This window comes from Neolamprologus brichardi, chromosome 19, assembly GCF_056152115.1.
Source record: "Neolamprologus brichardi isolate AB-2024 chromosome 19, ASM5615211v1, whole genome shotgun sequence".
In the NCBI taxonomy this organism is placed as follows: Eukaryota; Metazoa; Chordata; class Actinopteri; order Cichliformes; family Cichlidae; genus Neolamprologus; species Neolamprologus brichardi.
The window spans coordinates 13,158,784-13,174,265 of record NC_142122.1 but is presented as its reverse complement, the minus strand read 5'-3'; the positions used below and the strand labels follow the sequence as shown (position 1 = coordinate 13,174,265).

Sequence of the window (15,482 nt, the reverse complement as noted above, 5' to 3'; positions counted from 1 at the left end):
AGAATATAATTAATCCATTTTCTAAAAATGTTTGAAGCAGCTTTTGCTTTTTACTTTAGAGCCCAAAAAGCCTGTAAGAGGAATTAAAATTGTCAAGAAGGAGGTTGCATCTGTTCTTAAGAAGGAACATCTCAATGTTACAAAAGCAGGTGAGACTATGCTGGACTATTGGTTAATATATGTGAGGCATGAATCACCGCATTTTCTTGTTTTCTCTGCAATGTGTAAGTTAAAGCTATTCTGAGGGTTAAAGATATAATGCCTCATTGATTTTTCAAGTCATTGAAGAAATACATTTAAGCATGTTCTAATTCGTACTTTGTTTGCTGACACTGACAGTGTAATGCCTAATGAGATAAGATTTTCATGCGGAATATAAAAAAATTTAAAGAAAGTGTTACTTCATAAGCACCAATCTTTAGAAATCAGTGTCTTATTTTCCACTAGAAGCAGCTCCCAAGGAGCCTAAGAAGGAGCCAACGCTAAAAGTAAAGCCTACACCTGTAAAACCAGGTAATGCAAATATGTTGATGGAGTTGAAACACTGAAAATTAAACTCAAACAACACGCCAAATCTAAACATATTCTCATATTAGAGCATAAAGGTAGCACTAGTAAATAAAAGAGGTAATGCTGCTAAGCTATTACAGTCTCTGCAGCACTTTACTGATATTTTATTTGCTTGTTGCTCAGTTTAATAAATTATATGGAGCAGTATACTTAATTACTAGCAAATTACATATTCTTATCAATTCCTGTGTTATTTTCTGTTTTTAGATGCTGAGGTTACAAAAGAAAGAGTAAAACGAGCTCCTTCAGAGAAGGGTAAATATACTTACCTTTATGACAGTGTCAAGACTTAAAGGCAGAAGAGTCACAGGTCTATGAAATTAAGTGGACACTACTACTGACACCTGCTAACTCTTATGGAGAATGTTCCTGTGCATCCATTTTATGAATATCACTAACGATTACGTTCCAGATGTTTTAAAATCTGAACTGTAAAAATAACCAATCAAAGCCAGAGTTATGGTAAGTTTATGCACTTGTGTTGTGTCACAGAAGCACCAAAGAAAAAGGCTAAAGCACCTCCTGCAAAGAAAGGTAACGTTCACATATTACATTGATAATCTTCTGATCACCAAATGACAAAATGATTGATACTGAGGGAGTTGCATTATCCTGCTGTTAAAAAAAATTGTATTTTTCATATACAGAAGCTGTTGCTCCAAAAGAAAAGCCCAAACCAGCGATCTTGGCAAAAGGTACGTGTGGTGCATATTTTTATGCACAAAGAAACACCAACTTAACTATACAGGCTGCATGCAAATCTCACAAATAGTTTTTTTTCTTGACAGAACAACAAGGTACTGCTAGAAATGCCTCACTGGTGAAAGAGAGGGTTAAAATTGTGCCTATGAAGAAATACTTTTATTTTATGTTACACTGATTTCAGATTTTTGCATCCCACTGTTCCTAATGATATTCTCCGTAACCTGATGTCTGTTCTTTGTTCATCAGTGGTCAAGATGCCAAAAGAGAAAGTCAAAGCTGTCTCTGCAAAGACAAGTACGTACAGTATATCATGTCAAAGATCAGAATTTTAATAACATGAAAGAGGTCTGGATGTCAACTGAACATCACGTTCTGTGTTTTTAACATCAGCTGAGGTTTCAAAACAGAAGCTCAAACCAGTTCTAACCAAGAAAGGTAAGAAACAGTTATCATTGAGTTTCAGTATTGTCCTGTCTTCCTCCCCTGAGCCTGGCCCTGCTGGATATTTCATCCTCTTAAAAGCAAGTTTTTCCTTCCCACTGTCGCCAAAGCACTTCCTAATAGGGGGTCATCAGATTGTTAGGGTTTGTTTTCTTTGTATAATTGTTGGGTCTTTACCTTACAGTATAAAGCACTCTGATCCAGCTGTTATTGTGATTTGGGGCTGTATTAATTAAACTGAACTGAATTATTCTGTGTAGCGCTGAACCTAAAATTTCTTTACTTAGAGCCAGCTCCAGTTAAGACAAAACCAGCCCCAGCTAAAGGTAAGATGATGCTAACCTTTCCTTTAAATAGTTTTTTAAAAGTAATCAAGCTTTTGATTTTCACACTCTTTTCTCTGTTACAGAGGCAGAAGCACCACACAAAAATGTTACTCTAACAAAGGAGAGGGTGAAGGTGGTGCCATTGAAGAAAGGTGCATCTCTTTGTTTAAGTAGCTGTTCTAGTGTGATTACCAACATGCACTGTTATTATGCTAATTTTTTTTTTTTTAAATACATATATATTTTAAATAATTGAATACTTTAAGAAAGTTTCCAAACATAACCTGGCAACTTTTTTCCTCCCTTTTAGTGCCTGTAACTCAGAAAGTAAGAGCCAAACCAGAACCAACCAAAAAAGGTAAAAATAGTGACTGAACATTTTACTAGTCAAATAGTATCTACCAATACTAATTCTAATATACACAGGCATCATGTGTTAGACTTTAATAATGTTTTTGAATGTGAAGTTTTTGTATTTCTATGCATGCTTTTGCATTTTTTATACAGCATCATAGTTTGGAATAATCAGCTGTGACTGTTATAATAGAAACCAGATTATTGTCCTCTGCAGTAAACTGGACCTTATGTTTTCTGTTGCTATTGTTTAGAAGCTGAGGTTCTTAAGAAGAAGAAAGCTGAGCCAGTGACTCCCAAAAAAGGTATCCTTTTAGCTTTTCACCTCTTTCACAGGTCTTTTTTTTTTTTTAATTATCTAACATGTATAACAGCAGTATTTCAGTGGTTTCTCACCTTTTTATAAATATAATTCAAGTTAATTGGAGCATTTATTATTCTAGCAGCTGTTACCAGGACAAAACCATCACCTGCTGAAAAGAAGAAAGGTATACAGCAGAATTGTGTGTTGTTTTGCTGTAGAAACATCACACGCAGCGCTGTGCTGATATTAATTCAGTCATGTTCAACCCACGTCACATCACGACTGATTCGCTGACATGTAGCTGCTGACGATATGCTTCACTGCCATGTGATAATGACCCAAGTAAAAATGCTCAAAGTATCATCATCTGCTTTTATTTTGCTCAAATTATTATGTTACTGCAGAGTTTTGTCCTTTTCAAGTTGGTCATTTTCATGTTTCAGCATTCCTCAATACATGCTTGATTGACATACTAAGTATGAATGCTATGTCACAGTGTCTTATTTTCTGCAAGACTGAACCTAAAATTTCTTTACTTAGAGCCAGCTCCCATTAAGACAAAACCAGCCCCAGCTAAAGGTAAGAGCAGACTTAACTTTGTTAATCATAATTTTAAAATGTACTCAAGCTTTTGATTTTCATACTCATTTATCTTTGACAGAAGCACCACACAAAAATGTTACTCTAACAAAGGAGAAGGTGAAGGTGGTGCCACTGAAGAAAGGTGCATCTCTTTGTTTAAGCAGCTGTTCTTGTGTGTTTTTATACTAACTTTCTAAGTTCAGAATGCTTTCTCAATGTTTCCAAACTCAAACATTTTTTCCCCTCTGTTAGTGCCTTTGACACTGAAAGAGAGAGTTAAACCAGAACCAACCAAAAAAGGTAGAAACAGTAATATATGAGAACATTTTGTATTCAATTTTAATCATTTATCTATAGTACTGTGCAAAAGTGTTAAGCCACCACTTATTTCTATATATTTTGCTTCCAAAGAACCAGACTATTATGGAACTTTTTAAAGTCCCGTGTCTTTTCCCCTCACCCCCAACCGGTCAAAGGGGATGACCACCCCTCCCTGAGCCTGGTTCTGCTGGAGGTTTCTTCCTGTTAAAAGGGGGTTTTTCTTCCCACTGTCACCAAAGTGCTTGCTCATAGGGGGTCATCTGATTGTTGGGGTTTTCTCTGTTTTCTCTGTATTATTGTAGGGTCTTTACCTTACAATATAAAGAGCTTTGACACAACTGTGGTTGAGATTTGGCGCTATATGAATAAATACATTGAATTGAATAAAAAGGCACCTTACTCAACTTAACTCAAGGGTTGACTCAATGTTATGGCTACACATATCAGACAACTTGGCAAATTATCTTTAGATCCTTTGCTTTCGATCAACCAGAACACCTGTATAGGTGCTGGGAACTTTATTAATGGTCTGGTGTAAAAACAAATCATTTGTTCTAATTTTTTTTAGTTAAATCTACAAAAAAAGTAAAAAAATAAAAATAAAATAAAAACACAGTACTCTAGATTTTAACATTCAGACTTTAAACAGCATTTTATTGTATTTAAAACAATTTTTGGTGTTGTTTTGGATGACTGATGTGGACCTGTAAGGAAAATTCATTAGCATTAGCTGTACTCACACAGAAGGAAACCTACATTGAGCCTAAAAGGAAAATGGACTTATAGGCTTTATTTGTTTTGTGGAGGATAAAAATGTTTGAAGCAGCTTTTCCTTTTTACTTCAGATGCCAAAAAGCCTGTAAGAGGAATTAAAATTGTCAAGAAGCAGGTTGCATCTGTTCTTAAAAAGGAACAGCTCAACATTACAAAAGCAGGTGAGACTATGCTGGAATACTGTTTAATGTAAGGCGTGAGACACCACATTGTCTCATTTTCTCTGCAATGTGTAAGTTAAAGCTATTCTGATGGTTAACGATATAGTGTCTCATTGATTTTTCAAGTCATTCAAGAAATACATTTAAGCATGTGCTAATACATACTTTGTTTGCTGACAATGACAATGTAATGCCGAATGAGCCTAAAGACTTTCATGTGGGATATTAAAAAACTCAAAATAAATTTTTAATTCATAAGCAACAATCTTTAGAAATCAATGTCTTATTTTCCACCAGAAGCAGCTCCCAAGGAGCCTAAGAAGGAGCCAACGCTAAAAGTAAAGCCTACACCTGTAAAACCAGGTAAGGTAAATATGATGATGGAGTTGAAATCAATGCCCAAAATCTAATAAAAGTCAATATGAAGAGCCTTGACGCATCTGTGGTTGTGATTTGGTGCTATATGAATAAATAAACTGAATTGAATAAAAAGGCGTTGTGGCTTCACATAACAGACAACTTGGCAAAACATCTCTAAATCCTTTGCTTTTGATCAACCAGGAGACCTGTAGAGGTGCTGGAAACTTTATTATTAGTCTGTTGTAAATCCAATCATATGCTCTAAAAAAGGGGCCAAAAATAACACAGAACAGTACTCTAGATTTTAACAGTCAGACTTTTAATAACATGAAAGAGAATTTGAATTTTATACTGAACATGACGTTCTGTGTTTTTAACATCAGCTGAGGTTTCAAAACAGAAGCTCAAGCCAGTTCCAATCAAGAAAGGTAAGAAATAGTTATCATTGAGTTTCACTGTGTCTCTGTAACACTGAACGTAAAATTTCTTTACTTAGAACCAGTTACAGCTAAGCCAAAAATGTGCTCAAGCTTTTGATTTTCACACAATTTTCTCTGTTACAGAGGCAGAAGCACCACACAAAAATATTTTTCTGAATGTGAAGTTCTGTTGCTATTATTTGTTTAGAAGCTGAGGTTCTTAAGAAGAAGAAAGCTGAGCCAGTGACTCCCAAAAAAGGTATCCTTTTAGCTTTTCACCTCTTTCACAGATCTTATTTTTCCTTTAATTATCTAACAGGTAGAACAGCAGTATTTCAGTGGTTCCCGCCTTTTTATAAATATAATTCAAGTTAATTGGAGCATTTATTATTCTAGCAGCTGTTACCAAGGCAAAACCATCACCTGCTAAAAAGAAGAAAGGTATTGTTACGAACTTGCATGTTCATGTGTTTGAATCGTGTGTTATTTTGCTGTAGAAACATCACACGCAGCACTGTGCTGATATTAATTCAGTCATGTTCAACCCACGTCACATCACGACTGATTCGCTGACATGTAGCTGCTGACGATATGCTTCACTGCCACGTGATAATGACCCAACTAAAAATGCTCAAAGTACCATAATCTGCTTTTATTTTGATTAAGTTATTATGTTACCGTTGAGTTTTGTCCTTTTCAATTTGGTCATTTTCATGTTTCAGCATTCCTCAATACATGCTTAAGCAATAGACTGGGTTTATGCACTGTGTTGCTTTAGTTTTGCAATTAGCTATAAGTGATGCTAGTCATCACTCTTCTCATATGACCTCTTTTCTTCCCTTTCTCTTTAGAAGCTGAGGCTAAGCCAGTTCCTGCTAAGAAAGGTGAATTGCTTACAATCCATGGTTATTATTTATTAAAGTGAATTATTATTAACACTTTCATGCTTTTTTTTTCATCAGAGCCAGAGGTTACAAAGGAAAAACCGAAACCAGCTCTTGAAAAGAAAGGTATATGTTTGATTTAAACTCTTTAAATAGTCCTAAGCTAGGCAATCTATTCTATTTCTGTTATAGATCATACACACTCTATACTTCTTTAAAAATAGTTCTTTAAAAAAAAGTTGAAAATGTTATTTTTCCCTGTTTTACAGCTCCTAAAGCAGAGGTCGAAGCAAAGAAGGAAAAGATTAAATCCCTTCTAAAGACAAAAGGTAGACTGCCATTGCCATCTGCATGTAGATACTTTTTATTATGTAGTACCATTAGAAAACTATCACAAAATAATGATAATGGTGTAGATAAACACTGATTATCTTACATATCATACCTTTTTGTTTTATTACTCAGAGCCAAAAGTACCAGAGGTAAAAGCAAAACCAGCTGTAAAAAAAGGTAATTTATAAAAATCTTTGGTGTTATGGGCAACAAGTAGAATCATTGTTTTGTTCTTTAAAGACTGAGCAACGACTTATCTAGGAATTCTCTATAGAAGAAATCTACCAGTGGATTTGATTTAATAATGTGCAAAAACAGATCGTTGGCTCTATCGCAGCCACATGGACCCCCAAGTACTGCACAAAGTCAGAAGCAAACCAAAGAAAAGTAGTTTCTACTAAGGAAAAGGAATGTTTTGTATAATTAAAATAACATAATAGGCCTATTTCATATCTGAAAAGATGACAAAACAAACTAAAAATGTGTTCTGGCTGTTTGTAGAATGGACTAAATTAGTAATTTAAAAAAATAATTGAAGCTTTCACACTGCAGAAAGTGGTTTGAGCTGCTATAAGTATTGTTTAAAAGTAAGCTCATTGTGGCTTCTGCAGTAAAATTCTTCAGGTTGATTGCTAAAGTCTGACCAAAGTTGTTCTTTTACAGAACTGGAAACACCTAAAGAAAAGGCCAGGCCTGCTGCAGCAAAGAAAGGTACAGTGCAAAGTTTTACACTTTATTTATGAGACTGTGGGTACAGGGCTTTACGGCTACATGTAATGTCAGGATACTGTCACAAATTTGAGATTTTCTGATGTCTTAAATACACTGAAATACTTCCAACTGTATGTTTTATCGATTGCATTTTTGTCCCTGATGGCACAGCCATGTTGAAGGAAAAGACCAAACCAGTCCACGTGAAGAAAGGTACATGTGGTGCTTCAGTGCAGGCAGCACTTCATACTTCATGTAACCATCAGTGGTAATCTGATTACAACATGAAGGCCCCTCTAAATGTAGATAAGTAACTTAGAGGGGAAACAGCTATTTTGCTTATAAAAATTAAGTAACCGTTAAACACACTGCTGCTGATAGTTGAGAAGATTTTCTTGCTGGGTGTGAAATAGTCAACCAGACATCTAAGTAAAGAGCTTCAAATGAAAATCCTAAATTAGCAAAGATTATAGGCAACTGAATGGCCAGCAAGGAAATTATCTCAAAGTTAGTTAATCTGCCATCAATAAAATATTTATAGGTTGATGTAAGAAAAAAATGCTTCACAGTAATTTTTACACAAAGCATGCATGCAGGTAATTACCACAAATCTGAGAATGTACTGCCACTTTCTAATAAGGCCTCATACATAAAGGATTTATAGGTTGTAACTACTAACTTAATCATGAATAAATATTTTCTAAATAATTTCTTTAAAAATGATTTATGAGCTATGCTTGGAGAACACAGAGTCTGAGAAATCTGGCTGTTGATGTATTTCGTTATAATTCTGTTATGAAAGTTGACGAAACGTTATCCAATCTGTAGTTAAACTATAAAACCAAGCAGATTTTCATCTATATCACACGTGGCTCTTTTTTAATTAATTGCGAATTTAAAAAGCCATGTTTTCACAACCTAGCGCTCCCAAGTTGTTGTTGTTTTTTAAATATATGCTCTCACCAGACACTTTATTAGATACACTTTGCCAGTACCATATTAAGCTCCACTTTGCCGTAAGTGCAGCCCCAGACTCAGTAAGGTGCTGGAAACACTCCTCAAAGATTTTGGTTGACGTGTTAGCATAACAGTTGCTGCAGTTTTGTCAGCTGTACATCCATGATTTAAATCTCCCATTCCACTACATCCTGAAAGTTGTTTATTGGATTGATATCTGGTGGTTATGGCGGCCGTTTGAGTACAGTGAACTCATTGTCAAGATCTGAGCTTTGTAACATGGCAAGTTGACCTGCTGGAAGTAGCCATAAGAAGATGGGCAGACGGTGGTCATAAAGAGATGGACATGTCCAGTTGGTACTAAAGTGAAAATATCTCCAATACGATTACACAAGCAGCAGCCCATTCTTCTCCATTCTGGTCCTGGTTTGAACTCCAGAAGGTCATCTGCCTATGTCTAAATTGCTGCCTTGTGATTGGATAATTAGATATTTGCTTTAATGAGCAGTTGGACGATGTACCTAATGAAGTGAGAGTGTATATACCAAGCAGTAGCACATTATAAATCTTAAAGGTTACTTTATTAGAAAGTGGTTCTTCATTTAACATTTTTCTCTGAGCTTACTGGGCATCACTTTTCATTCTGCGCATTTGGTTTTCATAAGCGTTTTTAAGTCATTCAGTTGCATTACATCTGCAAAAAAAAGAGTCTTCTACCCTTTACTGAAATTAAAAATCACTTATTTTAAAGCTTCACTTTTTTCTTCCCTCCAGTAATTTTTATGCATAACTGTTGTGTATTTCATGCCTGTTTGTGTTTGCTTCATGTTTGTGAAACAGAGCCTCGTGTTTTAAAAGAAAAGATAAAGCCCATTGCAACAAAGAAAGGTATGCAGTCAGCTTGGAGAAACTAACATAAATGTAGAACACGCAGTCACTATTACTGAGTTGAAACCGCTGTTTGATTAATTAGTGAACAGGGTGAAAATAATCCGCGACTATCTTAATATTCAGATGTTTCTCAAGCGATTTTCCTTTTAAAAAAGAAAAATGTTGTGTTTTCTTTTTTAAGAGAAAACACACATTTAAATTATTCATGTAATAATAAATTTTTATGTCAAATACATTCAAATTAAACACTTGAGAAAAACTGTTTGACTTTTTTATGTCTTGCTGCCTTTTACAGAGGACAGGGTTCTCAAAGAGATACAAGAGCCTGCAAAGAAAGGTTTGTTTGTGACACCCTTCATTTCTGAGTATTCAAAAAAAACCTACATTATAGCTTTTATTAACTGTATGCAAAACGTTTGCAGGAAAAACTGCTGAGAAGAAAGCTGATAAGGAGGAGAAAGTTAAAGGTATCACGTTGATCCTGTAATTTAGAGTCATATAACACTTTGATTTGTAGTTAACATTATGTTCACATTTTAACAGTGGAGCCGTCTCTATCGGACAGCTTTCTCATGGAAGGTACGTGCAGATTTTTAGAACAAAATGTTGCAGAGCGTGCAAATTTCAGGAACTTTTCTCTCCAAATGCTAAAGGAAAGGGAAGGAACATACTGTTCTTCACTGTTTTATCTCTTTACAGATGAGCTGCCCTACTTCCAGTGTTTCTTTGTGGATGAGGACGAGGCCCAGTTTCCGTTTTACGCCTTCTCGCCACTGCAGATTTGACACGTCAGTCTGTGGTCTGACATTTACAATTTAGTCAAATTACCGATAAGGACGAGGTCACCTCACACCCTGTACTGTTGAAACACGGGTGATGTTGTTCGCCTTCAGCAGAAATCCCTGCACAGCAGAAGACGACGGGTTATGAGATGGACTGTTATTTTTCTCTTTCCAGAATTGGTTGAGCTCTCATACCAAATACATGCAGTCAGTGTCATTCCTTTTCTTTTCTTTTCTTTTTTTAATAATTTGTTAAGTAATAACTTCTTTTGCATATTTTAAATAAAGCAGTTTACTATTTCACTTCTATGGATTCAAACCCTTTAATATATTTACAACTTACTTTATTTTCTCATAAAAGGTCCAGAAAATGGTGCAGTATTTTTAAAGTAGCTACAAAGTGTAGAGTAGTTTACACTGTGAGGTTAACAGGGTACAAAACTGCCACAGTTGCTACTCCAAGACAGACCTTCTTAGCCCACATTTACTTGAACAGTGGTTTGCGTTATAATTGTACATCTCTGTGGCGTCTTTCTTGATCATGTTGCTCATCCCACCCTTTATAGCACTTGTTCATGATTCATTCTCAGTTTCCTATTGTTCTTCCCAAATGGGGACACAACAGATATCATATCATTACTGAATGACTTTTTTACCTTTTATTTTTGTTTTATGCATCAAAAGGAATGACAATGCACTGTATATGAGAGCTCCCAATCTTGCTACCTAAAACATTTAAAGTCTTATCAAACTGTACCATCTGGATATCTGCACCAGCTCCTCGTTATTATATTGGTGCTAGTAAGAGGCATTGCCTGAACTCTCAGAATGAGGATTGAGTTCAGTTTGTTTTTTTTGTTCCTTTCAATCTATCAAAAACATCAGCAAATCAAGTGTCAGATTTATTCTGCAAATTCCTTGATTGACCAAAATCACACTATAGCTGACTTTGGTCACTGCTGTTGCACTGTGCGCACACAGTAGAAGCTAACGAACTGTAGAAACCTATTGAGCAGGTTCCTTTAAACAAGAATGCAATCAATATTGCCTAAATATGATATGGCAACATTAAGATAACATTAATGAGAACTGTATAATGATATCTCATATTCATGCTGCTAAAATGCAGCATAATACAAACAGGATTTCTGTTATCTGAATATCCTTTACTTGATAATGTCTGATGAACACAAAAGCAATGTTGGCTGAGTCTAATGTCAAATTTTACATTGTTGATTGCACCGGCACACCGTGTGATCACATTATAAGTTGCTGCAGAAGGTGTCACATGTTTGGACAGGTGATCTCAGATGTAAAACATTTCTCAGTCTGCTTTTAGCAGCTACGTATGGCTACATTGTTGCATTTGCTCCATATGTTGCACAGAGAGCAGTTTTTACATCCTGTGTCGCTAATCCTGAAGCTTAAATGTAAATCTGCTTATCTTTTAAAATGATACCAGTGCACACTTTGTCAGTCTAGGAATAATGAAAGCTCACACTCTGCAGCTCTCAGTGAGCTCAGATTTTAATTGCGATTCATCAGTATGACTGATGAAGTTTTGGACACTTTTTACAAAACAATTTTCATTATTGTCATTATTATTATTTATGGTACCAAAAGATAAATAAACTTGTTTAAACTGTATATTAATGACTCACGTTTACCAGGTGAACATGTGCAATACTTAGATCAGCGATCAAAGCGCATTATGTTAGTCTAATAGTCTTTTAATGAAGTATGCATGATGTGTGTGCCTTTGTTTTATGCTCTTATATTTTTATGTGGTTCCCTAATAGCGTGAACACTTGAAGACAGGAATCAGTGAATTTGATGATGTGTGCCAGTGTCACTGTATGGTGTCGCTGACATCATACACATTGTGTTAAAATGTTCTTGATGTAAATAGTTAATTATACAGAAAAACTGATTGTTTTATCCCTGATTCATTATTCCTGAAGCGGCTCTTCATCTGCAGTAAAAACCACAATGTGTATCATTTGTCACTTAAACCCTTGTGAACAGAACAATTAGGCATTAAAACATAGCAATGCAAGTGTTTTGACTTTTCTTTAAACATACCAACATTTCTAACACAAAAATGGGCTGACGTCGTTTTTATACTGTATATTTTATGTTTAATGCATGAAGTTTTTTTTAACTATCTAAATGTGAAAGTATTTCAGTATTTCACCTCAAATCGAGATAAGTATAAAGAAAGGTGTCTGTTGTGCAGTAGGGGACATCTCTGGGAGCAATTTTATTTTTTCCTGTAAGAAACTAGGAGTCATTTCAGGATCGGGCAACTGTATCTGACATGTAGGAGAGAAAGGAAAGGTCCAGAAAAACAACCAAGCAGAGATCAAATTCACCGGGAGACTAAACGCACGAGCAATGAAAAGCATTAGCGAGACGGGACATCGTGGTGTTTCTTTTCATTGTTGTGCTGCTGATACTCACATGTACTTCCCTGTTAAACCCACTGATCCCGGCATGATGAATTCCCTGCAGGACTGACCATGTGATTTCAGAGAGTTGATGGCAAAACATTGTCATCAGGCTAATCCCCAACCTAACCTCTAACCTGATAATAGAAGTTTTTAGCATCAGCAGTAAAGAAAAGGTGTGGTTTTAAACCATTTGCATAAAACAAGTGTTAATCTACTTAAACTTATTAATAAAAACTGACTTTTCATCTGAATTTCAATGATTATTAATATTAAATGTAGTGAAATTTGATTAAAACCCATTAATACAAGGCTAACCTTTATGTTATTAAGCCTCACAAATTATATTTATTACCTCAGGGTCTTGCCTGTGTTCTCAATGGTAGCTACACTCCTGATCAGTGTGTTTAAGTGAAAGATTGTAGCAGTTAGACAACTGAACCAAAGAGGATATACAGTAGATGGTCAGGTCTTTATACTCTATTTCCCTAATAAGGCCAGGGAGGGGTTACTACAGGTCAGCATACACCACTGACACAGATTCCTCACAAAGAGGAAACTCCCGCTGCTCTCCCAGAGTACAGCAAACACTGCAGACAGAGGACGCTTAGCTATTATCTGTCTTTGTTTCTGCTACACAGAATGCGATAAGCTCCCTTTTCTATGTGATTATGCCACTGTGAAATATTGAGAAAGTAACACCCCGTGAGCTTGTCTTCTCACTGCATGCAGCCTAAATGCTTTTCAGTGTTGTATAACTGGAGCATAAAGACAGACTTTAAATTAATTCATCTGGCCACTGCTAAATGAGTTCCACTCCAGTTACCACTGCTTCTTTGTGTTACGGCCTATTCAAAGGTGGCCAGAAACTGAACAGAAACTGTGTTGAGATGAGAAGAATGGCCACTTGTAGTCAGTGTTCAGTAGGCTGGACACAGCACAGAGCTGAAAAAGGGAGGCTTTAGCATCTTAAAATGTAGGAACTAAAACAGTGTTAAATAATATTTATATTAGAGATATAAAAACCCACAGCTGGACAAAGGTTTGCTGGCAAACTCTAACACTAGAGTGACTATTGCATCCAAACTGTCTACATCCTGCGTGGTGTCCTGTCTTATCATCACGCCAGTGGCAGCATTTAGTCACGGTTGGTCCGCACAGCATCGAATGATGCTTCTACGTAATGACACCACAACTTTAACCGGATTATCTTGAGGCGAGTGACATCACCACCCCCACCCTCCCCCTAGCTCCTCGCCATCTCTGACCATCTGGGGGTTACTAAAGGGCATTCACACAGCAAGTTCAATGGTCAGGCTGGCTGCTGGTGCTGCATGGTCGGCTCCAGCCTGCACCTTCACCCTGCAGCTGTCACCTGTAACAGACTCTGACGGGGACCGGACTGTTCCCACGATTGAAGCAGACATATATGAGCAGAAATGTGGAACTGCATTCAAAGGAAAAATGCCGTAAATAAAAGTGAGTAGTCTGTCCTGTTTCTGATGAACCTTTGAGACGTTGAGAAAGTTTAGCCCAGAAGTTTATTTTCCCTTTTGTTGAGGCCTTCACAAAAGATCTTACAAAATATTTATCTCATGTTCAAACAAGTGCAAATCACAGCAAAATGTCAAAACACTTTTTTTACTTAAAAAAAAGAATAATAATAAGGAAAACAACATTTCCTGATAGCTGGAATGATTTGCTCTTTCAAGTAGATGTTGAAAATTAGGCTTTCTCATACGTGCGGACAGCCTGGACTCCTTCAAAGGTTAACGTCTGGAGGCAGAAGAAAAAAGAAAATCTGTTTTAGACAGACTGGCAGTTAACATTAGCATCTGATTATTCAGCAAGTATTTCAGTCTGTTGCGGTCATATGTTATGTATATATGCAAAGACAAGGTGAGGCTGGTTTATTTGCATCTTGTTCTGCAGGGAGGCTGGTTTATTTGTAAACCAGCCTCCCTGCAGAACAAGATGCTTTCAAAGGCCTCTTAAAAACTGATACATGTAATCCCAGCAGAACAGGCGGTCTTACCATCACCATCTTCCCATCCTTGATTTCTCTGACAAACTTGGTCTCTTTGCCATCCCACTTCTGCACATGCACAAATTTATCTCCATCCATGGAGAAGGTCGACTACGAGCAGAAAAAAAACAACTTTTTTTTTTTTATTCAGGACCAGCAGAAGGAAATCATCAGTGATCACATCCTCAAGTTTTACTCATCTTACTTTGACATGCCGGTCATCAGGCGTGGTCTCATCAAACTCCTCTCCCAGCTTGGCAGAGAGCTCAGTGTTCCTGAAGGTGCTCTGAGTTTTCACCACCACCTTGTCTCCATCCTGGCTGATCACTACAGTTGGTTTGGTGACATTACCCACTTGTCTTGTGGCAAAGCCAACGCCTGTCAAAAAAAAAACAAAACGTTTAAATAAAGTTTAAATAAAGTAAAAGTTTATAATAAAAGTTTAAATAAAGTTTCAATATTTAATAAATGTAAAAAAAAAAAAATCACGGTAACTGTACAACAGGCGTTTTTTTGCTCACCGAGTGCCTTCATGTAGTCATCAAAGTTCTGGCTGTCGACCAGTTTCCATGTAGCGCAGAAAGCCTCAACCATTTTTGCAGATGTTGTTGGTCCACTTCTGTGTAACACTGTCAGACAGTGTCTCTAGTTTCCGTGGATTAAATCCTGGAGCCGCAGAAACGGGCCTGCCCCTCTGATAACGGAGAGTGGTTACGTAAGCAGTGGCGCGAAATCCTGATTGGATCTTCCCGAACACTTGAAGACTGTGATTGGTCAAAATGGAACGCGCTCTTAATGTCTCGGTGTTAAAGGTGGGACGCTCAAAAAATACTGGCAGGGCGGCAGGGTTGGCCACAGCGGGTAGTTTAGCTAATATAGCGGATTTTTACAGAAACTACAAAGAGATTTGAACCAGGGACTCTCAGATGTTGAAATATATATAAATATAATAATTTCCCATTACAGCTGCTCCCTTTTGTCATAGCAGATCATCTACCTCCATCCCTATCCTATCCTCCTTTATCATACCAACCCTCTTGATAATGTCTGATGAACCCTCTGCTGCTATTCAAAATCCTCTGTCCAGAATATGCACTATTTATGTAAATATGTCGTAAAATGTGAGAACATGTA

General features: G+C 36.6%; 2 protein-coding genes across 12 annotated transcripts in view; one reads left to right on the top strand and one right to left on the bottom strand.

Moving 5' to 3' along the window:
* The window catches only part of LOC102784558 (uncharacterized), a 30,115-nt gene extending 18,184 nt beyond the window's left edge, over nt 1-11,931 (top strand). The window contains exons 19-49 of one of the 11 annotated variants that reach the window (XM_087832766.1): nt 60-149; nt 448-513; nt 778-825; nt 1,063-1,104; nt 1,218-1,265; nt 1,522-1,569; nt 1,666-1,710; nt 2,004-2,042; nt 2,132-2,194; nt 2,353-2,400; nt 2,651-2,701; nt 2,840-2,884; nt 3,241-3,279; nt 3,362-3,424; nt 3,535-3,582; nt 4,449-4,538; nt 4,836-4,901; nt 5,282-5,326; nt 5,526-5,576; nt 5,714-5,758; nt 6,169-6,201; nt 6,280-6,327; nt 6,471-6,530; nt 6,667-6,711; nt 7,198-7,245; nt 7,417-7,458; nt 9,043-9,090; nt 9,389-9,430; nt 9,516-9,560; nt 9,637-9,672; nt 9,793-11,931. In XM_087832766.1, the coding sequence (XP_087688892.1) occupies nt 60-149; nt 448-513; nt 778-825; nt 1,063-1,104; nt 1,218-1,265; nt 1,522-1,569; nt 1,666-1,710; nt 2,004-2,042; nt 2,132-2,194; nt 2,353-2,400; nt 2,651-2,701; nt 2,840-2,884; nt 3,241-3,279; nt 3,362-3,424; nt 3,535-3,582; nt 4,449-4,538; nt 4,836-4,901; nt 5,282-5,326; nt 5,526-5,576; nt 5,714-5,758; nt 6,169-6,201; nt 6,280-6,327; nt 6,471-6,530; nt 6,667-6,711; nt 7,198-7,245; nt 7,417-7,458; nt 9,043-9,090; nt 9,389-9,430; nt 9,516-9,560; nt 9,637-9,672; nt 9,793-9,878 (1,613 nt within the window). In that variant the 3' untranslated portion in view covers nt 9,879-11,931. Of the gene's footprint in view, nt 1-59; nt 150-447; nt 514-777; nt 826-1,062; nt 1,105-1,217; nt 1,266-1,521; nt 1,570-1,665; nt 1,711-2,003; nt 2,043-2,125; nt 2,195-2,352; nt 2,401-2,650; nt 2,702-2,839; nt 2,885-3,240; nt 3,280-3,361; nt 3,425-3,534; nt 3,583-4,448; nt 4,539-4,835; nt 4,902-5,281; nt 5,327-5,525; nt 5,577-5,713; nt 5,759-6,168; nt 6,202-6,279; nt 6,328-6,470; nt 6,531-6,666; nt 6,712-7,197; nt 7,246-7,416; nt 7,459-9,042; nt 9,091-9,388; nt 9,431-9,515; nt 9,561-9,636; nt 9,673-9,792 lie in introns of all 11 variants that reach the window. The other 10 variants (XM_087832765.1, XM_087832764.1, XM_087832763.1 and 7 more) reach the window with 10 other exon arrangements.
* A 1,913-nt stretch (nt 11,932-13,844) lies between these two features.
* On the bottom strand, nt 13,845-15,027 carry fabp7a (fatty acid binding protein 7, brain, a). Its single transcript, XM_006798411.3, has 4 exons — nt 14,870-15,027; nt 14,554-14,726; nt 14,358-14,459; nt 13,845-14,098 (listed from the first exon to the last, which is right to left on the bottom strand). The coding sequence occupies exons 1-4, from the start codon at nt 14,940-14,942 to the stop codon at nt 14,048-14,050; spliced, it is 399 nt and encodes a 132-aa protein (XP_006798474.1). The 5' UTR covers nt 14,943-15,027; the 3' UTR covers nt 13,845-14,047.
* Between the last annotated feature and the right edge of the window lie 455 nt (nt 15,028-15,482).

Excerpts from the sequence above, each read along its gene's own strand:
- fabp7a (XM_006798411.3), bottom strand. The coding sequence starts at position 14,942 with ATGGTTGAGGCTTTCTGCGCTACATGGAAACTGGTCGACAGCCAGAAC. Across the intron at positions 14,460-14,553 it reads CTGATGACCGGCATGTCAAA|TCGACCTTCTCCATGGATGG; the intron begins GTAAGATGAGTA and ends TTCTGCTCGTAG. Across the intron at positions 14,099-14,357 it reads AGGATGGGAAGATGGTGATG|ACGTTAACCTTTGAAGGAGT; the intron begins GTAAGACCGCCT and ends TTCTGCCTCCAG.